At 40.2% G+C, this 24,128-nt stretch overlaps 1 protein-coding gene across 2 annotated transcripts in view; it reads right to left on the bottom strand.

Moving 5' to 3' along the window:
• Nucleotides 1-19,195, bottom strand: part of PCDH10 (protocadherin 10) — a 39,833-nt gene extending 20,638 nt beyond the window's left edge. Inside the window, exons 1-4 of one of the 2 annotated variants that reach the window (XM_027102837.1) lie at nt 15,781-19,195; nt 14,099-14,157; nt 13,433-13,539; nt 5,136-5,441 (exon numbers count right to left, since the gene is read on the bottom strand). In XM_027102837.1, coding sequence (XP_026958638.1) covers nt 5,136-5,441; nt 13,433-13,539; nt 14,099-14,157; nt 15,781-18,396 — 3,088 coding nt within the window. In that variant the 5' untranslated portion in view covers nt 18,397-19,195. The remainder of the gene's footprint in view (nt 1-5,135; nt 5,442-13,432; nt 13,540-14,098; nt 14,158-15,780) is intronic. The other variant, XM_027102836.1, reaches the window with a different exon arrangement.
• Between the last annotated feature and the right edge of the window lie 4,933 nt (nt 19,196-24,128).

Below are 24,128 nucleotides of genomic sequence, written 5' to 3'. Positions count from 1 at the left end.
AAATTAAAAAAAAAATTAATTCCCCCTTAGAATATGAGGTAAGACCCTTGAATAAATCAAAAGAAGTTTAAAATCTTAAAGTACTGAAAAACACCATCATATTTCACAAAACATCTTGGTTAGGTGTATTTCAATATTTTGAATGAGTTCAATATCTATCTTCCCTCATAAAATCTTGTAGGTACTATCTAGAGAGAAATACAACTAATTTAAAACATGTTTTTTTAATTGGAAGAAAAGAAGAGAGTTTGCCTAGAGATATCAAAAGCTGTGTGTAGATGTGTGTGTAAAGTAAAGTATGATGACAGTATTAAAGAAAGTTTGGGTGCTTTAAAAACACTCATTCGTCCATTAATTCATTTCTTATCACATAATTATTTTGCGTTTATAATATGCATGGCTGGGTAATGAGTCTAAATATGCCAAGGGAGTATTGGATATTAACTAGTTTCAATGCACCCAAAGGCACACATTTTAAATGATATGTGATAAGTCACAGAGAAGCACTGCTGTCTGAATAAGTAAAACACAAATTGCCTACAGAAATTGCCAGATGTATAGATGTAAAATGAACAGTTCTGTTTCATATCTGCACCTCAGAAAGACTTTTATAGCTTTCATTTAAATCCTATTAGTTGAGGCAGACCATTGCTCAACAACTAAAGGAGAAGAAACAAGATAGTCTTATGATATCTCATTTATCTAGAGTATACAAAGGTTCCAGTCAGCTGCTGCACCATTTAACTGGAGTAATCCCATAAATTGTGAATAGATTACCATTTTTCAAAGAAGTGAAATATTGTAAAATTCAGTGAACATTTAATTCTAACAGTAGATATATGGAGAATATGAACTGGGGTCAGGTTTTTTCTGATCCTGAGTTGTCATTTGTTTCTTGCTCACAGAGTTGATGTGAGTAAACTATTTTGATTATGAGAGATTAATTCATAATTACAGAATAAAAGAATTTAATGGAAAAATAGAAATACTGGTGTGATTCAAAAACCAGAGATTTGTCACAAAGAGATAAACTAAAAAAGTAAGAAAATTAGTTAGACTCACAAATCTAGAGGTATTCTTATAAAGACAAGTGAGAGAACAAAAATCTCAGAAATAGGATATTATTTAAAAAAAAAAAGTAGCACAACTTGGAGAAAAAGTGAACAGAAACAAACATATCTATTAAAAAAGGAAAAATTACTGAAAAAGATGTCCATTCATTTAGTAACATATGGACCTAACAGACAAAAATGTCAAAAGGCCACCTATAAAAATACTTTCTGTGGAATTTAATATTTGATAAAGTGATGCTATGCTTATGACATTAGAGGAATATACGAATTCCGGAGAAAACACTACACAGGGGTACATAAGTATGAGGGTAATCTGTACCAGTAAGAAAAGTCATTTTATTTTGAATACTGTATATGCTCCTATATATATCTCATAATTCGTTTGACTTCAACAAATTATGAAAACTTAGAGGGCCGACTAAGATAATGAAGGAATTGGAAGACGTGTGACTCAACAAAACACACTCTACGACTTCAAAAAAGTAAAAACTTGAAGTGTTAGGTAGAAATAATATAGATGCCAAAAAGAATGTTCCTAAAATGAGGGTTACTGAAAAGAAGTCAAAGTGTCAGCAGCATTTTAAATGCAACGTTTCAAAGTTCTGACATCTTTTCTTACGTTATGATATGTATGAGTTGGGTTGAAATTTCAAAAGGGCTCAAAAGTAGGCAAAAACAAAGTGAGGTCACGAGACAGCTGCTTTTTTGACACACCTGGACTAGTCTAAATGTTGTATGCTATGAAAGCAGAATCAATTGTAACACTTTTCAATAAATGGTTTCCTACAGTCCTATGATTGTAGAAAATTTCATGGATTTAGGATTTAAAAATCATGATGTCCATGTAGGTTTTTTTCACTTTATTCAATATAATTTATTATTGTATGACCCTTTAAACAAATGAAAGAAAGATTTCACACATACATTTTAGATGAAATTTCATTGGCCATTTATCTTATGATTGTTTTCAATTCTTAGGGAATGACTAAGTTTTTGACAAGAAATCAACAGGTTTCCAAATAACAAATCCTCATACCTTTAGTACTGTATTGTTTAGGCGGATTTAAACTGAAAGATATGCTTGTTTCCAGACAAAAATAATCTGAAGAGATAATGTTCAAAATGTGAAACCAAAATCATAAGCAAGAATGATTACAAAAATAATATTAAACATGCTGTTTTAACTTTTGGGCTTTTCTAAATTACATTAATGCTATAACTTTTACCAGTTATATTCTTGAACTTGAATTATTTTTATGATCTTTATTTTTTCAGACTATCTAGATGTTTTATGTATAACTTACTGTGTCAGTTGAAAGACTCAGCAATTTTAAATAACATGTCAGTAATTTTAAAGAAATTCTTGAATCCTGTATGAAAAATATAACTAGTTTTAAACTCCAGAGAATATTTTTATTTCATTTTAATAAGTGTTGAAAACAATTATTGATTTTTATTAAGACAAAGTATTTTCATATTTTTTATTACTTTAATAAAAATTAAAGCTAAGCTAAAATTTATTAACATTTTAAGATAAATCTAAACACTATATTTTGACAATATGACCATGTTTAAATTTATTTCCTCCATCTTTCAGTGTATCCCTTTGGTCCTTATCAGAGTATTAGCAATATACAACATTATGACAAAAATAAGAGGAGGCATGCTTGTAAAGAGCTCATGACTAATGAGACAAGGTTTAAGAGATATGCTGAAAATTTCTCCTGATTAAAAAAATAAGTTCCATTTCATTAAATGCATTATGTATAGTCTTCATGGATCTTTTCTTATACATTAAAAAAAGAAGAAATATAATTGTATATAGGTATTTTTTTAGAAACACAAAGTACATTGTTTTTAATGTGCATACATGCACTTTTGTGTAAAAGTTGTTTTCTTACAATTTTTAAGTTTAACTTTAGCAATCAGAGGTGTAGAAATGGAAAGTTCTTGGGTGTAGACAATGATCTCATTTGTATTATTAAGCGTATCACCATTTCCCTGTCATCATTTTATAAATGACAGTGGTAGCCTGATTAGGCTTTTGTTAGGGCTTTACAAAAATAACTAAATATACAGTTACTTTTCTTAACATCAAAATGTTCATTATGTTCATTAAAAAACAAAATGCATGTTTAGCAAAAGAAAAACTGCTTCCTCAATAATTATTTAAACATTCTGATTTTAAATAAAGGTAATTAGTGCTAATTTTTAGCTTCTTTAATTACATAAGGGACGTGCTTTTCAATTTAGAAGATGAGAATATTTCCATTCCTGATGATAAATGATACACGTATTAACAACTACCACCATGTGAATTTGGGGGGCAAAATTGTCAGGAATGGAGGGTTTTGGTTTAGCTTATACAGTTAGATTAACCATAAAATTGACTATGCCTATTAAATCAGAGCTAGGAAGTAATTTTAAAGATAACTGTGTGAGACTAAGATGACATTAAACACTAGAAGTTAAAAAAAAATTCAGACATGATTAAAGTTATATGAAGAACTGAGGAGAGTATAAATAAAAACAACAAAATGCTATTTTTCTGCTTCTTTTTCATCCCGTCCACACTTTATCCCAAACCCTAAATTTTGAGCAGTATGAGCTGAGCTGGCTAAAACAGAAGACGGAAATTGTTATTCAAAATTAATTAATTATAATACACATCGGGAATAATATGCAAACAAATCTTAATTTTCTTGGTAAAATAATAGATGCATTCTTTGATTTCTAGCAGCACATATATCTGATAACACATTTTATAATCCCTGAAATCAGGGATCTAAATGAAATACTAGATTATTAAAACGTAGAGAAATTTGCGTTAAAATATATGTAGCATTAATATTTTTATCAACAAAAATTGTTACCATGATTCTTAAAATTAAACAGAAAAACTAGTCAGTAGAGAAAAGACATTTGTAGATGTTCAAAATTTCAGTTCTGTAATGTAAGTGAAATTTCCTCAAGGTTGGTACTCACTAAGAGTTAGAGGTTGAACTGATTTTTCACTATATTTGATGTAGATTTACCGGTTAATATATGCTAACAGGAAATATTTGTATTTATTTAGAAATACAAATTTGAATTACTCTGAATCATATGCCCTTTGAATTTTTACCTTGTAATTATTGATAATGTACTTCTATAATGTATATTATTACTTTAAGTGAAACACTACTGAGAATATGTTGTGTAAAATTTGGAAAAGCTTGGTTTTTGATAATAAGTAAAACTTTAAATCCAGAAAGAATGAATAAAATTTTAAATCCAGAATTTAGTTTGAGGGACAAAGACTGAACCATAGTCCTTATTTATTAAAATTTGATTTTTAGGCTACTTTAATAAATATATGCTAAAGAATCTCAAAGCATTGTTGTTTTTCAGAGTGGTTGTATAAGGTTATCCACTTCGAGACTATGGTCCCAAGATCGAAAGAGCTGACTACAATTATCAATGTCTCAATGTTAGAAGAAGCTACTATTTTAAATAAATGAATAATATTGCTGTGTTGATATGCTTTCATCGTGTAGTTCCTCTGATTCGGATAAGCAACGTGTATCCATGCCAACATATTACTAAATCACGTAGAATGATCAAACTGATGGCTGCAATGATTTCTGAATTTAGCTTGTGTTTAATGTCATTGTGGGAAAAGGATGATTAAGTGATAATGCTGGTAAGCAATAAGAAAACGAGATCTCTCAGTGACTTAACTGTGAAGAGATGTTTTTCCACCTTAAGCCCTTCAAAACACATGGAAATCAAGTCAGCAGGTGAGCAGTATTCAAAGGAAATAGGAAGATCATTTGAAAAATGTTTTCAACAACATCAAAAATTATCCTTGATTGTAGCCAACCACCATGTCCTAACCCAGGAATTTGTCTTCTTGTTAAGTATATCCATTTTTCGATTGTAAAGTGCTGTCTGCATCCAAGAGTCACTTTTATCCTTGTTTCTGAAAACAACCTGAACTCTATTTTTACTAAGAAGAATGGCATGTTGAACTTTATTTCCTGAAAGGGAATACTTTGCTACAGCCTTTTACGGAATACTTACTCAAATATGGTGGTTTGTAAGGCGCTCGTGTATTAGACAGCAGTCCATCCAGCTCTTTCCTCTCCAGGGTGCTGTGAAGGGCCTTCTCTTTGCCGAAGGTGGAGAAGGACCTCTCCAACCCAGGCTGGGCTTCTGGAGTTTCAAACACCTCAGTGTCTGGAACAGAGTCCATGCCAGGAACATGCAGATTGCTACGATAATCAGCAGCCTGGCGTCCATCAGAAGGGACAAATGAAGGCATCCAGCACCGATCTGAGTGGCCCAGGGCTTTACATTCCTCGGTGCAGTTGGAGAAGAGATCCATACCTGCGAGCAGAAAACACAGAAGCTATGAGGGAGCCTTCACCAACATGACCAGCTACTTAGAAGTGAAAAGTTACAGGCAGCATAAAGAGCAATGGGTGAAGGTATCTTGACTAATTTTTCTTGTTTTAACCTGAAAGGAGCCAAAAATCGCTTTACATTATTTTATAAAGGGTAAGACTCTTGGCAAAGAGGCCTCTGAGATAGATGTTTCTAAACTACTCAGGATATCGGGGGGGGGGGAAATGTTGGCTCTAAATTATTTAAATAACTAGAAAATAGTGAGAATGAATATTTTAAAAAATCTCTCGTGAAGTTCATAACAGAGAAAAAACCGAAGTGGAAAACCTTCGTTATCCATAATCTCTAATGATGTTAAGTCATCTGATATTTTTTTTCTTAGAGACAAAAAGGGAAGAAATATGGGAAGTACTAGTGATGACATTTAGATTATAAAATCTGGACATGAAATAAAAAGTGAAATTCAACAGAAACATGGCATACATACTGATACATCAGTAAATAACAAGAATAAAATAAGATTACGTGAGCGGCCAAGAGCATGCTTTCTTAGGTTCCTAGAAAATGACTTCCTAAAAGTTATTTTTCAGTGACACTCTCGTAGTCCATAATACTACAAACCACTTATCATTTACCACCTTAGACAAGCCCAGAACAAATGACTGTAATTAGTGAAACCAAGGTAACAAGTGCAATGTGAGTCAGCTGCAGATGCTATTGACAAATACTTTATTACTTGTTCTATATTGGAAAACACTTGTCCTAGACAACACAGAGCTGTTTGCTTACTAATCCTAGATAGAATACTAAGATTTCAAACGACATCTTCAAGTTTCATTGTCTCCCATAGATTGACAAGAATATTAAACACGTTATTTATGACTCAAGAAATCTCACTCACTTTCTTAAGAAAACATAACAATTTGGGGGCACTATAGAATACCATTTGTTATTCATTTTGATAACTAGCAGTAGGTGAAAAAATAAGTACATAAACAAAATCACATTTTAACGTGTTTCTAAACAGAGCAACGCATTTATTAAATATGTTTAAAAACAGGATCAATTTGAAATAACCAAAGTGTGATTAGTCCGTACGTCAGAAAGTCTCAAATGCATGAAATGCCTGGTGTGGAAAAAGTAGGGATTATTTTTTTGACCAACAGAGTAATATTTATGTCATGAACACACTTGATTTTTTTTCTTTAAATGTTATGAGTGATTTGAGCTCTTGAACAAGTTTTAGTTTGCAAATTCCTAACGGTATTCTACTAGTACTAATTTACTTTTTTGTGTATATATTTTAACATCTCTCTATATCATATAAAGAAATCAATTTTTCACAATTATTAACCCTCCAGATTATCCTCAAGTATTTTGGAGTTAAGAACAGCTAATTACATGTATTATGTTTTAAGAAATAACACCAAGCTTCTTATCATATATTAATCTCACTTTATAATGACTTTTTTATTTTAAATTAAACTATGTATAATGCTAAGTCTGACTTCAAGTCTAACATTCCATTGATAATTGATGCATAAGCCTGGAAGTAAATTACTGATCAGTAAACTGTTGAGGAACGTAAACATGAGCTGAAGCCAAGATAAGGAATCAGACTAAGAACAGCATGTAAAACATGTCAATTTTTCTGTAGACACCAGGGAAGTTCAGTTATCCTATGCCTGTAAGGAGATAGGTATTTAAAAAAAAAAAGAGGAAGGGAAGGAGAATATCCCTGATGCACACTGACATACGAGCTAGGTAGAAGTTAGAGAACCAGAGACATCTCTTTTTGAGGCACTGTACTCTAAATGCTCCCTATTTATAGTGTGATAACGAATAAAAGGCCTTTTTGATAGGTGGAACTACCATTAATAGTAAATTATGAGCAATTATATATTTTAAAAATATATTCATGTCATTAAATTTTACGTTGATGGAAAAAATTCAAATTTTAAGACAGAATTGTTTTATTGGATCCTGATAAAGATGGGTACTAATGTAAAATTTGATATTAATACAGTTTTTCATCACATAACTGATCAAACCCTTTCAAATATATCTCATGAGACCATTAACAATCTTTCACATCTGTTTGAGCACTGTACCCAAGTATTCTTATAATTTTGAAAATGATAATCACAGAGAAAAATTTTAATAATCTAGTCTCTCAACATTATCATTAAGATGTTTGCCTATGTTAGAGGGTACTTTTAGTAGAATTTGTTTTTATGGGTAGTTTATATTCAGTTGTGCCCATTTTCTTCTCTCGAAGTATATGTTTTTCTGCCTCTTTGACTTATTAGAGGCTAGTTAAAATTCCCTTAGATGATGAAGTAAAGTTCTCATGAATTGAGAACCTGTAAAACAAAACGTATCATGTGCATAACAAGAAAAGTGAGGAATATGATAAAGTTTTCTGTTGGAAGAACACTGTTACTTGCCTGAAAGGGGAACACTTGTAAATAATGTTCTTAACAAATTTATGAGCTACTCCTTTTGAAGTGGGGTCCCCATAGTGATAACACAGCTTTATATAACTACAAGGAAAGGGAATATGGCACACATTCTGCCTGTAGATGTTTCACCAGTTTTACTGATAAAACAAGTATACTAATTTCTCATGAGGAAAATATCAGGCACAGAAACAATTTTTTAAAATCATATAAATAGTACATCAATCAATTTCAAATAAGTTTTAGAAACATTCACTGAAAATGTTTTTTTTCATTTGTCTTAGATATATAGTTTGAGAACCAAATACATCTTGCCCATTTACTGGTCCTCACCTTAGGGAGCCATTGACTAAAATTATTTTTAAATTATTTTATCTTTTTTCATATATCACTAATCCCATTAAATATATATATATATATATATATATATATTTTTTTTTTTTTTTTTTCGGTACGCGTGCCTCTCACTGTTGTGGCCTCTCCCGTTGCGGAGCACAGGCTCTGGACGCACAGGCTTAGCGGCCGTGGCTCATGGGACCAGCCACTCAGCGGCATGTGGGATCCTCCTGGACCAGGGCACGAACCCGTGTCCCCTGCATCGGCAGGCGGACTCTCAACCACTGTGCCACCAGGGAAGCCCTAAATATATTATTTTAATAACCAGATAAGCAGAGGTATATTTAAGTTTTGTGGTGGTAAATGACTGCACAAAGGACAGGAATGTCAGTTATTTCAGTACATGGGACATTTAAAAATGCATACCTTTCACATTGCTTTCAGAATATTTTAACAGCTCAAACTGAAGTCCCAAGAGAAAATAAGTTTAACTTCTTTTTTTTTTTTTCTTCTTGTTCACATGCCCTTACTTTAGAACCTGTGGGATTTGTATAGCAGACAAATACAGGCCAAGCCTGAGTTTTGAAGTTCTGGTAATTCCTAAGAAGCATTTCAACATACATATTTTATTTACAATTTCTTATCCTATTTATTTATTTTTTTCCACTTCTCAGGAATGTCTGTTCTGCAAGGCATGACAGCTGAAGTAATAGACTGCCTGTTATGCAAAGATATATTCAGACAAATTTTAAAATACATCTTTTTTAACTAGCAAGTAACTTGATCCCTTACAGTCAGAGGCAGTGATATTACCACTGAGAACAAACTGATTCCAAAAAGGTATCTGTATTCAATTTGTGCTGTTTTCTGATGAATGTAATACTATAAAATTACATGCTCATTTCTCTCTCACGTACCAAGCCTTCAGAAAATATGTGGGGTTTTTTCCCCAAATATGATAAATAATTTAAAAAATCAACACTCAAGTTTTGGAGGAAATTTCAAGTCTTCCTTTAATTATTTAACACTGGAGAAATTACAGATATTAACTCTAACCATAAAAATTGCTATAAGTTTTAGAAAAATTTGATTTGAGAGCAGAGATTTAACAACATAATTCACCCATGAAAGAAATCAGAACATGCACATCAAAATTTTCTCCTTACTTATCTTGCAAAAAGTTTATATTTTTCTCTGTTTTCTCTTAACATTGGTCTTATATTTTTTCCAATTGTAAATGTCTCCTCATTATCAAGTTGTAGCTCACATTTTCACCAGAAACCTTAACAGAAAGTTTTTGCTTATTCAGGCAATGGTATGAATTCACTTTATTTATAAAGCCAGAAACTAATTGCCATTATCTAAATTCTTATTGGAGTCAGGAAAGGGGAATTTGTATTTTATGACAAACCAAGAATTCTCTTATTGACATTGTAGTAGTGCAGTGGCTTAATGCATTTCATGATATACTTTTATCTACTAGTATGAAAATACCAATAATACGAATCACTTAATTTTTTAAATTTATAGCCAAGTTTTGACCATGTGTCATGTATAAATCTCATGATAATTAGGTAAGAAATTGACACATTTAGAAGCTAAGTTCCCTTTATAGCTAAAAGAAAAATTTACAAGAAGAGAAATTTGAAAATTTTCAGGTAAATATAACAAGTAACATTAACTGAATCATCACTTACTAGTGTTTTCTTCTTCAATACATATTTCAAGAAGGCACAATTATTAAAAATAAACTCATAATTAATCCTAGTATGTACATGGTAAGTATTTAATAAATGGAAAAAAATTTCTCACAATTAAATAGATTGCCTTAGATCTACCTCCAATAATATTAAAATGTTTAAGAATATACAACTAAAAATGTTGTATCAGTATTTAAATTAGACAAAAGTTCTATCTTTTAATCTAATGGTATTATAAAATTGAAAATATATTGGTTTTAAATTCATTTTATTGTTTTTTTTATCTTTTTTTTTTTTTTTTTGCTATTTAAGCTGTGATTAATCAGTTTCTCCCCTTGTGATGGTTTATGTAAGCGTTTACCACATCTCCTTGGACTTCTGCCATATCTAACCAATACATCAATACTGCACTGAAAAAAACGGAAAGCACCTTGACAAGGCTATAGAAAGTAAGTGCCACAGAGCAGTGGTCAAGCCGAAGAATTTCACACATGGAGCCAGGTGCAGTGGAAAACTGAAAAAGCTTATGTGATTCTCTGTGCAGCTGCCTCCGTGTTTAAAGCCCTTCTATGAACAAGATTGGTGACTGCAAATGGCTTAGAAAGGAGAAAAGCAAGGGGGGGAGGGAGGAGAAAGAACAAAAAGGAAAACTATTCATAGAAGAATAAATAGAAGGAATATCCAAATAAATAAATACAAGCTAATGTTAACATAGAAAAAGAAAGTGGGAATAAATAAAAACTTAGGAAGTTTAAACAGGTGAAGCACTAAGCTAAACAGTGTATATAATGTAATATGAAATGAGGTACAAACTAAAGAATTCAGAATCTATTTCTTTTCAGTGCTGTTTTTCCTTGATAGTCTAACTTTCCCCCTTTATAACCTAGCTCAGTGGGATCTGCTTATTAGCACAAAAGTTTTTCATATTCTAAACCTGGAAATGTATGTGCTATGAAGAATATTCTCTAAATATTGCAAAATTGGAAGACCATCAATACTTGGTTTTAGAAGGTAATAAAACAGATGTACTTATTTACCTGAAATAGGCTTAACTTTTTGGAAATACTGTAGCTACTTGGTGTAAAGTTTATAGTACACAACAAAGAATGGACAGGAAAAAGTCATTAACATCTTAATTCTCTGCATTTAGGGTTTCATACTTTACAAGGTAAACACTTCAAAATCATTTTTACAATAAAATTAGACATATTAAATCTGACTTAAATTCAGCACACGAAGGTATAATTACTTCTTAATACGAGTGTGTTATTACAATTTAAAACAGCTATCATTGTGCCCAGTATGTGGTGGCAGCTCTATAACTGCTAATGAAGTAGATTGTTAATTCTGTAATACTTTTACATGTTTAAGAACTTAAAGATAGAAAAAAGAATTTGCCATTTTGATAAGAAAAACTGCCTGCTTTTAAATATGTTTTCCTTACACAATTTAGCATTTAAAATTTCCTTTTAATGTTTTGACATCTCAAATAATTTAAAAGAAACATTACCGAAATGGCAACATTGAGCGCCTGTGAAATGAAAGAGCTAGTGGGAAGGCGCACTGATAAGAATGTATTCCCATCCATGTTCCAAATTTAACACTTTTTGCAGATGTTTATTCATTTCTCTTTTTTCGGTTAAGTTATCATGGCTCATTATGTCTGAGAGGACTAAACTAATTGAAATGTTCATTGAGGTTGGAGTGCTACAGAAAAAAACCCAAAAAACTAAAAAAACAAAGTAGGGGGGAGTGGGAAAGGAATAAAGTGCACCCAAGGAACCATGCAGCAGTGGATACTCTTTTTTTTTGTTTTTAATATTAAGCATTTTGTTTCCAAAGTTTTAAAAGGCAGACTATTAAATTAGAAACTCTGAAAAAGGAATAGGAATGAGCAATTCTAAACATATACCTTTTAAAAGATAACAATAAATCATATGTCATATATAGGCCAAAAATGAAAGGGACTTTGTACTCAAATATAAACTTCTGGCAAGATCTGGTTTGTTGTCAGGTTCCCAGACACTAAATAGATGCTCTGTTCACTTAGCGTGAAGGCCCGCAAGGGGCAGGGACCTCCGGGAATTCTTGGCAGTTCTCAAGTCTCATTAGGTCTGCATATTAATGACTTGCAGCAATATAAAGAGACCCTTGAGCAGTCTTTTTTTCCCCTCCTCCTGCCTGCGTTTCCCAAGGCTAAGGCAGCCTCAGACACGGCACACATAAGCCAAGTGAGAGGCTTGCAGCCACCACTGCTGCCAGGCGACCGTGGGGCTGATACTGCCCTTTGGCACACTGCGTCAGCACCGTTCAGAGGCCCAGGGAGCGTGTTAAGGAATGGGTGCTCTCGAGGATCAATGGTACCTTGAAAATGAGAACCCTATCACCCTACACTTAATCACTAACCAAAATAAAGCTCAAAGCTCAAGTGAATGAAGTTGGACCTTGAGACAGTCCAGTGATGGGCATCTTAGAAGTTATAAAAGTTAGCTTGCCTTTGCCTTTCTTTATGTGTCAGATAAACACAAAACTCAACTGAAAAAGCAAAAGCAAAAAAAAAAAAAAATCAACAAGCACCCTTCATAGTTGAAATGCAAATTAAGTGGAAAGAAAACCCAAACCTTGTGAAATTGTTTTCATCATTTTAAGGTACATATTTTATTTCTTTTAAGTGTTTTCTTTAATTATTAGTAGTTAGAGTTATCAGGATCCTATAAAACTTAAAGGGTAAATTTATATAGAAAAAGTAAAGGAAGATAAAGTAAAACAAAGTAAAAAATACGTATCACATTGCAACCTCCATCAGTGAATACCATTAAGCCCGCATACAAATATACCTAGAGTTCAACTTTTGAACATGGATCCAATGAAAATATGAGGGAACCTAGGAGATGCTTCAGAAAATACACATTATCAAATGTTAACTAGTGTCCTGAAGCCTAAGAACCCGGGATTGGAAATCCTGCTTTCAACCTATTCATGATTTTAATCACCATTCCTTCTCTCATTCAATATTCGTTGACATGTAAAATGCATTGCTCTGGAAATGGAGAAATTTGGATTCTGGTCCCCAATCATCCACTCATCCTCTTGTGACCTTGTGCAGGTCAACCAATTTCATTCATCTTCAGTTACCTCATCCGTAAGCAAGTCTAATAATATCGTAATTGACTGAAGACTGAGGACTGGACCACGCGAGAAATCTCTGGCTTTTGTATGCAGTATAATTCCAGGAAAGAACATTACATAAAAAAGAAACGTTTCATAGTCTAACATATTCCACAATGAATTTCTAGCTTTCGTTCTCTGAAGGAACAGTAAATATTACAATCCTCTTCGAGTATACAATTGTCGACATAGGATGGCACCATTCTTCTGTAGATTTACTAACACTAAAAATTACCTAGAACATCATCCTTTCAGGATTGATTTTTTAAAAAGACTATAAAAGTCAGCATTGCCCTTTGATCACACTTACCAGCTGACTGGCCGCGGTTGGTGGCATCGTGATCACTATCTCCCTGTTCGCTGTCTCCATGGCCACTGTCCTTAGAGCTTACTATGTCGGCTTCCTGGAATGCAGAACTAGAAGTACAAAAATGTGAATATTAGAATAAAAAAGGTGAAGAAACACAGAAAACATTCTTCTGCCACCACATGGTCACTGATGGTGCTGCAGATGCCTAGAGCTCTCAGGTGGCTTTATTTCTGCTTAAAGCTAGTTTTCATAACCTTAAGCCTAACTCTCTAAAATTAAACATTAGCAGTTAGTTGGAGCTGTTAAGGCATGTAAAGTTTAGCCATTATTCTGTGATTGGAACTAAGCATATGTTTATATCATTTTCATAGAAGATATATATATGTATATATCTGGAACAGCTAGGAAGATTATTAGAAGCAGTGTAGGAGTGTAAACTGACAAAATAGTCAAGTATACTTAGTGGTTATATGTAAATGAAACACACCAATATTTTTAAAGTTTATTGTCTAGGAAACCTAACGTAATCAGTATTTATGTCCTGCCCTAATTGGAAATACTTTATCATTTTCTATTTTGATATTGAATAATATACCTAATTCCTACTTTTAGTAGGTAGTAATTTGTCCATACACCAAGGTAGGAAAAAAAAAAAGGAGTCCATACCTGTTAACTCGGCGAGGTCTGTCAACTAGATAGCTGAGCTCTGCTCGCTGGTGTTTAGTCTAGAAAAAAAATAAATAAATCAAGAGCATTTGAATGCTAAGGGTTTAACTAACAAGTCTGCTTTTGAAGTTAGGAACTAATTCTAGCTTAAGTAATTGTGTACATTTTTATGAATTTCTAAGCTGTCCTAAAACCTCAGACTAGTGATTGCTGGGTAAAGGCAAGAAGATATGCAGAGACACTTCAATCTAGATTTTCAGTAAAGGTTAAAAAAAAAATGCAGAGATAAAAGGCCAATTTTAAGTGTGTGTGTGTGTGTGTGTGTGTGTGTGTGTGTGTGTGTGTGTGTTAAGGAGAGAATGCAAATGACCTCATAGCTGGGGCTCATAAACTATTGTCTCCAATAGGGTCAACCTAGTTATATATGCTGCAGTCTTTCTGTTTCAGTGGCCTAAAAACAGTGTTTAGGTGCATATACTGGTTGACACAAGAAAAACAGCACGCTCAATAAGAAAAAGTTTGGATATTTTATGGAATTATTTTGTTGTTTATTTTCAAAATGTGCTTAAGATACAAATGAGCTGTACAAATATTCATGAAAGTCAATGAATAATATCTAAGACTCAAAATAAATGAAATAACCTGCCAAGAAAGGAGTTCATAATCCTCCCTTCCCTCCTGGCCCCAATTCTTTTTCCCCTCCAAACACCCCTTGCCTTCTCCTCCCCGCCTCCAGCACCCACACGCCTTTTCCGGTCCAAACTTTCTTTTACAGAAATCAACTCCGTTCTCCCCCCCTCCCTCCCTCCTTTCAACTTCGCTACTTCTCCATCTTATAAAAAGAAATCGGAATTGACAAGCCAAATTCTTGGATGAAGAAAGCCAACAGCAGTGAGTTATCCAAAACGGTGGCAAGAAGGTAATTATTAGCTAAAAGATATACTCAAGACAACAATTGTTTAAGCCTTCCGTTAGTTTACGCTTACAGGGGTTTGTGCCAAAGCAACTTCATTCAAATTCACACTGTGTGGGCGTTCGGCTTCAAGAGCGTCTGTAAATGCTGTCCAGAGCAGAACTGAAGGCTTTCTTTGCAACCCGAGTTCAAACGACAAGGATCTGATAACTCATTCACTAAAACATGCATTCAAGTTTAGACAACTGTGCAAAGTTAAACAATCTATAGCTTACTTTTACACGCGACTGAAAGCATCGATAAACAAAGCAAAACAATGAACTTTATTAACGCCTGGGACAAATGCAAAGAGAAAAAAAAACACCTTTGCCAGCGCCAGAAGGTCCCTCCACCGCATTTCCCTCTCCCCACAGCGCACTTTCCCCTTTACCCCCAGATTTCTAAGAAGGGAAAAGACTGAGAGGGGGGTTGGGATTTTAAAGGAAAGATGCCAGAGGGAAGAGGGAAGGTCCAAGGTGGCAAAGCACCAAAGGAGGGGAATGAAAATAAACGTGGAGGGGTGGAGCGCAGAAAATTAGGGACAACACGAAGTTTAAGTTATACACGAAAGTGTGGGAGAGGTGACTCCCCATTCCTGCCTCCACAAAGATACAAGTGAGCTAATATCCTAAAAATAAATACACAGTGCACCAGAGATACAAGGGCCGGGCTAGAGGAGGCTTTCGGATGGAGGAGATGAGAGATGGTGGTCCTGGCGCTTCAGCCTTACCTCGTTGGACAAAATGCTTCCGTTGGAGATGATGTCGGGCTGCTGGTCTGTGTAGCCGGTGACGATGGCCCCGCAAGGGTTGTGCTCAGTGTCCGTACTCCGCGAAGGGCTGCAGGGTTTAAGGAACATCAGGTCGGTCTTGGCGGACTCGGGGGTCAGGCAGACCTGGTAGCAGTAATTCTGGTTGTGGTGATGGGAGCCAAAGCCCCCGGACTCCTCCACCGGCACTTGGGCCGGGTTACTGGGTACGTTGGAGCTTTGCACCAGCATGATGTCCGACTTGCTGAGTTTCTTCTTGCGCGCCCGGGCTTGGCGGCCGCAGCAGGTCGAACCGCCACCGCTGCAGCAGCAGCAGCAGAGGCAGCAGTCGCTGGCCAGACACGTGTAGATGTTGAGCTTCTTCTCTTTTTGGCAACGCACGGCAAGCACGATCATGGCCAGCAGGAAGATGAAGGACACCGAGCCCAGCGCGATGATGAGGATGAGGGTGAGGTCCAGCGAGGTCTCCCCGCCGCCGGAGCGGCTGGGGCGCTGGTGCTCCCCTGACCCCCCGCCCCCGCCCCCGCCCCCGCCCTGGGGCTCGACAGCGCCATCCACCAGCTGCACCACCAGGGTGGCGGTGGAGGACAGGGGAGGTTGCCCGTGGTCGCGCACCTCGATCACCAGCTCGTAAGGCCGCTGGGGGTCGCGCTTGGCCGGCACCCGGCGCGCCGTGCGGAGCTCCCCGGTGCGCCAATCCATGCGGAAGAGGTTCATTTCGTTACCCCGCACAATGCTGTAGGTGAGCCGGGCGTTCTCGCCGTCGTCCGCGTCCACCGCGGCTACGCGGGTCAGCAGGTAACCGGGCTCCGCCGAGCGGGGCAGCACCTCGCGCGCCGGAGTCCCGTTGCGCCCCGGAAGGGGCGCCACTATGGCAGGGGCGTTGTCGTTCTGATCCACGATGAGGATGTTGACAGTGGCGTTGCCAGCCAGCGCCTGGGGGCTGCCGGCGTCCCGGGCTTCCACCTGGAAGCTGAAGTCCTTGAGCTGCTCGTGGTCGAAGGAGCGCAGGGCGTACAAGTAGCCGTTCTCGGAGTTGATGGATACGTAAGTGAAGACGCTCATGCCCTGGATCTGGCACTCGAGGATAGAGTAGGCTAGCTGGGCGTTGGCGCCCTCGTCACGGTCTGTGGCGCTCACCGCGTAGATGTAGGCGCCCGGCACATTGTTTTCGGTCACATACACGTCGTAGACCGGCTGGCTGAATCGCGGTGCGTTGTCGTTCACATCGGACACCTGCACCTGGATCGACTTGCTGGTGGAGAGCGCAGGCTCGCCCTGGTCCCGAGCCACCACGGTCAGGGTGTAGGAGTCCCCCGCCTCTCGGTCCAGAGGGGCCTCGGTCACGATGGTATAGTAGTTTTTGAAGGAAGACTTGAGGCGGAACGGCACATCCCCCAGCAGCTCGCACTGCACCTGCCCATTCTCCTCTGAGTCGCGGTCGGTCACGCTGAACAAGGCCACCACCGTGCCGGGCGCCGCGCCCTCGCTCACCGCCTCCTTCACGGTGCTGAAGCTGATCTCCGGCGCGTTGTCGTTAGCATCCAGCACTCTCACGATCACCTTGCAGTGCGCGGGCACGGCGTTGGGGCCCAGGTCCTTGGCTTGTACGTACACTTGGTACACCGGGCTCTCTTCGTAGTCCAGCTCGCCGCTCACCTCCAGTCGGCCAGTGCGAGGAGAGAGTCCGAAGAGCTCCCGCGCCCGGGGCGAAATGTGGCTGCTGAAGGAATACACGACCTCGCCATTCTGGCCCTCATCTGGGTCCGTGGCGTTAAGCTGGATCACGAGCGTGCCCGGCGGCGAGTTCTCTGGGAGGGACACAGTGTAGACGGGTTGGTCGAAGGCGGGCACATTGTCGTTGGAGTCCAGCACTCGGATGGTGAGTAGGGCCGTGCCGGTGCGCTGCTGTTGGGGGAGCAGGCCCCCTCCCGCTCCGCCTCCTCCGGCCCCTCCTCCCCCGTCCACCGCGGTCAGCACGTAGCGGTGCACCGCTTGCTGCTCTCGGTCCAGCGGCTTCTCCAGCACCAGCTCGGCGAATCGGTTGCCATCCCCCTGGGTCTGCACGTCCAGGGAGAAGTAGCTGTTGGGGGTGATCTCGTAGTCGCGCAAGGAATTGGTGCCCACGTCTGGGTCGAATGCGCTCTCCAAGGGGAAGCGGGTGCCCGGCGTGGCGCTCTCAGAGATCTCCACGGTCAGGTCCGGCTCCGGGAAGGAGGGGGGGTTGTCATTGATGTCCAACACCTCGATCTCCACCCGGAACAGCTCCAGGGGGTTTTCCAGGAAGACCTCCAGGTGCAGGACGCAGGAGGGGCTCTGCTTGCAGATTTGCTCGCGGTCAATCTTCTCGTTCACGTACAGCACCCCGGTCTCCAGGTTGAGGTCCAAGTAAGGGGTCCGAGAGTTGGGCGCCGTTTGAAACCCGCGAGCCGAAAGTTTTGTAATGTCCAAGCCCAGATCTTCAGCGATATTCCCCACGAAAGTGCCATGTTCCTGCTCCTCCTGGACCGTGTAGTGAAGCTGGGAAAAGACTCCTTCCACCATCCAGAGCAAGGCGAAGAATAATAGCACAATCATCTCCAAAGGGAAAGGAAGCAGCTTCCCGCAGCCAGCCAGCCACCCAATCGCCTCCCCAGCCACCACGAAAAAAAAAAAAAAAATCTCAAATAAAAGTGCGCTCTGTGTGTGTGTGGGGTGGGGGGGCTGTCTTGTGGCTTTCTGTCCTTAAAAATCGAATTCCTTTTGCCTCATTTTAGGGTTTCCCCCAGTTCAGCCTAATTTTTCAATCTTAGCGCAGGAAGGGTGACAGGCGTCCCCTTTCCTCATCTGTAATCTTCCCACTGACCAATTAATAAAATAATAACAATAGTCAGCGTCCTTTATTCCGACAGTCTTGGCGCAACGCGGTGCTGGCAAAACCCAAGGGGGAAATTTTGATATTTCAAGACTGTCCTCGGTTTGTCTTCTTGCTGATGGGAGGAGAAGAATGAGGTGGAAGAGGAAGAGGAAGAGGAGATGCTGTTGGCACCGCTGAACATGCCTCTTAACGTCAACGGCTGGCAAATGCAGAAGAGCTTAAAAACGGCGAGAGAATTTTGTGCCGAAAAAGCATAGAACGGTTCTGCAGCATAAAACTTTCATTCTCTTCATTTCTCCGGATGGATGTGCTTTTTGGCATTTTTTCCTCTTTCACTCTATTTGTAGTTTTTGGCTTTCATAGTCTTACTCTCTGTCCTCATCTCCACCGTCGTTTGCCTCTCTGGAAGTGTGAAGAGCAGTTTCTTTCTTGCTGTTTCCTTCCCAAGCCTCTTCTTCCCTCTAACCTATCTCTCTTCTTTCCAGTCCTTCCCTCCTCCTGCCTCAGCCCCAGAGCCTGCGATCTCGGCTGGCAGTTTCTGAGCTCCGAGCGCTCCGCTTCTCTGTTTTTGCGCAGCGCCCTCATTCTGCCAACCAATCACTGAGGAGCACCACCCACCGAGCCACCGCTAATTGGCCAACCTGACCGTCAAGCAGGCGCGTCACGCAAGCAACCGGGCCGGGCTGCCGGGGTGAGTGTGAGTGTGAGCGCGACCACAGCCCGGCAGGTCCCGAGGCGCTAGCTGGGACTCTGCCACGGAAAGTTCCCAGTCCCCGGCCGCAGGTAATGGCGAGGGAATAGAGAGGTTCCCCTGTTTGCATCAGCAAATGCGAAAACATAATAGCAGCAGCGGTATCCTCTCCCAGGAGCGGGGTTTCCAATGACGCTAGCATTCTTTTTCCTTTAAGGTATTTTCCTTGCTACTGTTCGTGGAAATAAGTCACCGAGAACAGGAAAAAGTTGCAGAGGGGCCACTAATTGGCAGGGGTTACCTAATTAAGGGACTCTGGTGGAGATTGGCAGGACTTTTAAAAAACAGATACGATAAGGACTGTGTTAAACTAAGTGTGAGGGTCTGAAGGGGCCGTGTAGGAAGGGTTGAAGCTTAGGTGGGTCCTGAAAAGCCGCGGGATTCAAGCCCAGGGTTGAGGGCTGGCGGCTCCTATAGACGTGCGGCCGCGTTAGACTTACCTCTTCCCTTCCTAAACGTACATCCACAATATTCTTACCAAATAGATTAATGCGCTTGGGGACCCGGGTTGAGCTGTGAACCCTTCGGTCAGTGACTGAGGAGTTTCATCTGAGCTCCGCTTTGGAGCCCGCCCGCCTAACGCCGGCCTCGCGGGCCTCTGGCTTGTTCGCTGCAAGGCGCCGCGGATATCCCTGCGCGTCCCCCCGGCCAAGTGCGACGCCACGGCGGCGCGCACAGGCTTTTTTCTGCTTATTCTGACAATTGGAGAGCTCCCCGCTCCGCCCTCTGCTAGACCGGAGCACCGATTCTTGCCCAGCTTGGGGCAAGACCGCTGGATGAGGGCAGCTGGGCGGCGGCGAACGCGGACGCGGGCGGAGGCGGGGGTGGGTGCATGGGCTGGGTCGCTGCACACGCGGGGCCAGAGTGTGTGCCGCTGCGGGTATCTGCGAACGTGCTTGCACATTCACGGTGCTCGCATCCATCCTTCCTGGTCCAACGCACAGCTCTGTGTAAGCCCCAACGGAGCCCCCTCCACCCCTCCTCCCGGGTCGCGAAGGATGCGCTTGACGAGCTCCGAGGGCTCACTCCTGAGGCGCGGGGGCAAAGCGGCGCGTAAACGCACCCAGTTCCTGTGAAGTTGAAATAGAGCGCGAACTCTTCAATGCGAGAGAGTGGATTGAATGTTAATTCTCCAAGAAAAGATTAAAAAAAAAACCCAGAAAACATAATTGTGTATTAATTAGTGGGCTGTAAGGGGTTGTTTATTCAAACGCAAGCCGCCCTTGTTCAGTTTCCTTCTTATGCCACAGGATGGGAAGGTCCCTTGGGGCTTCCTGGTAATGAATGACCTGAGAGCAACACCGCCACAACCTGCGGGAAAAGGAGAGTCGTTTCCCCGACCCCGAGGTACGTTGCCATTCCCTCCTGGCGGGGAATTAAGGAGGGCGAGTGGCCATGGGCGTGATTATAGACTGAGGCATGCCCCTGCGAGTGCGTGTCTGCTGCCCTAGCCCCCCGCCCCCCTTGGCTCTTTCATGGAGATGGGTCCTGCATTTGAGCGGTTAGAAGGAAAGGATGCCAGCAAAAATGGCTAATCCTTTTCCAGCTGCAGTAAATTGACGATTGGCCAAAGCCAAGCGAAAACCGCTGCAGTTGAAATGATTTTAACATCACGTCTGCGGCTGCGAATGGAGCGTCAGTTTATAAAAGGACCTGTGGATCAATGAAAAGGAGATTATAGTGTATCTGAATATTAATAACGGCATTGCATCTGTACTTTCTACCCCTCCCCCTCCCTGTTTTTTCTTTAGATCTGAAGGATTGAAATGACACGTTTTGAGGTCTTCAAGCTGACTCATCAGAATCCTGGAGCATTTTTTAAATGACGGTAATTTTCTAATATTTCATTTGTACATACGGAAACACTTGTGTGTGTGCCCGTGTGCGCGCGTGTTTGCGTGTGAGAGACATGCGGCTGAATGACAATGCAGATCCGGAAATTGTTTGCGGGAGACGGTTTGTGCTCTCAAGATGTAGATGAAATTTGAACCGACTTTGGACGTTCGCTGAGAGCCAGAGTGCTTCCCGAGGTGGAGATGAGAAGATGGCCAGATTTGCCTGTAAATAATCACTACATCCACTGTTAACGCTTGAGCTGCATTTTTTTTTTTTTTTTTTCTTTTTGGTAGCAGTTGTGTTTGAAAGGGGAACTCTCGCCGCAAACGTGGGTTACAGGCGTCTCCTAGCGGCGAAAGCAACACAGGGCATGCCGGAGAATTTCGCTTTGGAGCTCTCATTCGACAGGGCTGGCCTGTTGGGGGCTCTTTAGGATTTCTTGGGTCGCAGAGGCCTGCATTCACGCCGGCGACGCCGGCCGGGGTCCTGTAGAGGTCTCGCCTCTGACTTCTAGTCTCCGAGGCGCCGTGGTATCGGCGGGGTGACGACGGAGTCTTCCGCCTGGGAGAGCAGACGCGAGCCTGGCCGTCCGCCTCCGTCTGGGTAGCTCCGGCCAAGGGCGATTGTAAGAGTATTTTGTCCCGGGCCAAGATTCAAACGTTGGCATCAGCACCCTTACTGACTTACTTGCCTCCTTACTCTGGAACCTTAAACAGACCCCCCTCGCCCCGTCACCCACGAAACAAAACCACACTTTAAATCTGCCTTTTAAAAATGCTTTTGAAATGAAACCCGTGTACTTTTTTCCTTGCTGTGTCAATCCAGCAGATTCCCCCCCCTCCTTCTTTTTCACTCGGCGGACCCCAGAATGTAGTGAGGCCGTGATTACATAGATAACAGCTTCGGCGGGGGGGGTGGGGCGGGGGGCTGGACGACCTCTTTGAAGTGCAGAATACAGTTCAATGCAGCGTCCTTCGACCCCTCCCCCCCAATTATTGAAACCGGCCGGGAGAACCAATTCCTAATGTAACCCTCCCCCAAACCCCACGCCCCCTCCAGGAGCGCCAACCATCTGGGCCCAGACAAATCGTATCCTAAAGCAGATGGGGAAAGTAGCTATTATTATTTGGAGGGGGTTTATCAAAATCAATTTTCATAAAAAATCCTGATAGGTGTGTGAGTGATTATGCACCCTCGTCTACTTCATTGTCCTCTAAGGGCAGCCGAATGGGGAGGGGGGCGCTAAGGATCTCACCGTCGCGTTTTATGTACATAGTTACAAACTTTGAAAGCAGCTAACCGGGCTGCTTTCTTCCCTACCCTTTTCTGTAAAAGGCGGGAGGGAAACAAGTTTGTTAACCAGCGTTTGGATGAATGAGTGTTTGCAGTGATTTAATTTGACTTGAAAGCAATTTGTTTCTAAATCCTCTTATTATTGCAGTGTGCCCAGGGCTTTGAGAGAAAAAAAATTTTTTTTTAAGAAATGGAAGAAAAAATATTTAAATTGTCAATAAGGAGTCTTTCAAATGCCAGGCCCCTTGCCAGGGTTGAGCTGAGTGGTTCCTGACACTTGTCATTCCCAGCGAGCACAGTGCAGAGAGGAAATGCAAAGTACCTGGAGTGTATAGCATCTCGAATGGGTAACCATGAAATCAGTTTATTTGTAGTAATGTAACCTAACTTAAGAGGTGGGAAGGCAAGGCTTCGGAGCCAATGCCACACTGGTCGTTCTTGTTCATCTACAGTAGAGTGAGTGTTGACTAGAGTTTCTGGAAAAGATTTATAGCATATACATGCTATTGTAAGCATTCAGGTAACTCTTTTGTTACTGTGTTCTAATCCTTTGGACCCAACAGAACAAACCAACCCGGTTTCGCGGGCTGAGAATACCAGCTCTTAAGTGTTACTTGATATTTGAAGTAGAACCGTTCTTCTCCATTTTGTTTAACCTTGTTAATATTGGTGTGGCTTCACATTTCAGTGTCTTTTCGGTTATCAGACAGGGCCAGCGTTTTGTTAAACTCTACAGAGAATTAAAAGCACTGATGAGCTGAAGCAGCCCTTTAATGCAAAATGACAAATTGCACTTAAGCAATACATGAACAAGAAAATGATTTATGGATTTTTACAGTGGTCTGAGCAAATGAAAGCAACATGAATTATACATCCTAAATGCTCACGATATCATTTTCTAATAATACTGTTTCAGTTCAGATGCTCTATACTCTTATCCTTTCTATAAGAGATATTGATCAGTAGGAAGTCCAGGAGTATTTTTAAATTAGACAGCGGTGTTTGATACTGGTTCCAAATACATATATGTTTCCTGCGTGTGGGGAGGGTGATCAACATTGACACAGTAACATTCTTGTCGGCTCCCTCACGTATTGTGTCTTTTAGTGACAAATAGGTAGTCCTTTGGAAACTTATGTTTTGTTCCACACCTTCTTTCAAAATGTAAATAAAGAGATCTGATACAGAATGACAATCTTTATTACATCATGACCTCTTTTTCTGAAAATCAAAATGCATTACCTCATCTTATCCTTTTCTTAAAAATTGCTTTGGATAGTGAAATATCTGATTTCTCCAAAATGTCTCTTATCCTCTTCATATTGGTTTATCCTGTCTTTTTTTTTAGAACATTGTTTAATTCCTTAGTGTGTTAAAGACACACCTGAGTGAGTAAAAATGTCACGTGCCTTAGTATTTTGGCATTAGTAGACAAAATAGATCTATGGCTGTCTTAAATTACAGAAAAATACTCAATCAGGTAAAATTTTGTGTGGTGCCTGTCTGAAAAAAAAAATTAGTTACTTCTGTGTTATGATGAGTGACTACTCCTAGCATTTTTATTTAATCATT

This window comes from Aethalodelphis obliquidens, unplaced genomic scaffold (genome assembly GCF_003676395.1).
Source record: "Aethalodelphis obliquidens isolate GAN/ISIS:26980383/991018 unplaced genomic scaffold, ASM367639v1 scaffold6, whole genome shotgun sequence".
In the NCBI taxonomy this organism is placed as follows: Eukaryota; Metazoa; Chordata; class Mammalia; order Artiodactyla; family Delphinidae; genus Aethalodelphis; species Aethalodelphis obliquidens.
This window is presented reverse-complemented; position numbering and strand designations above follow the sequence as displayed.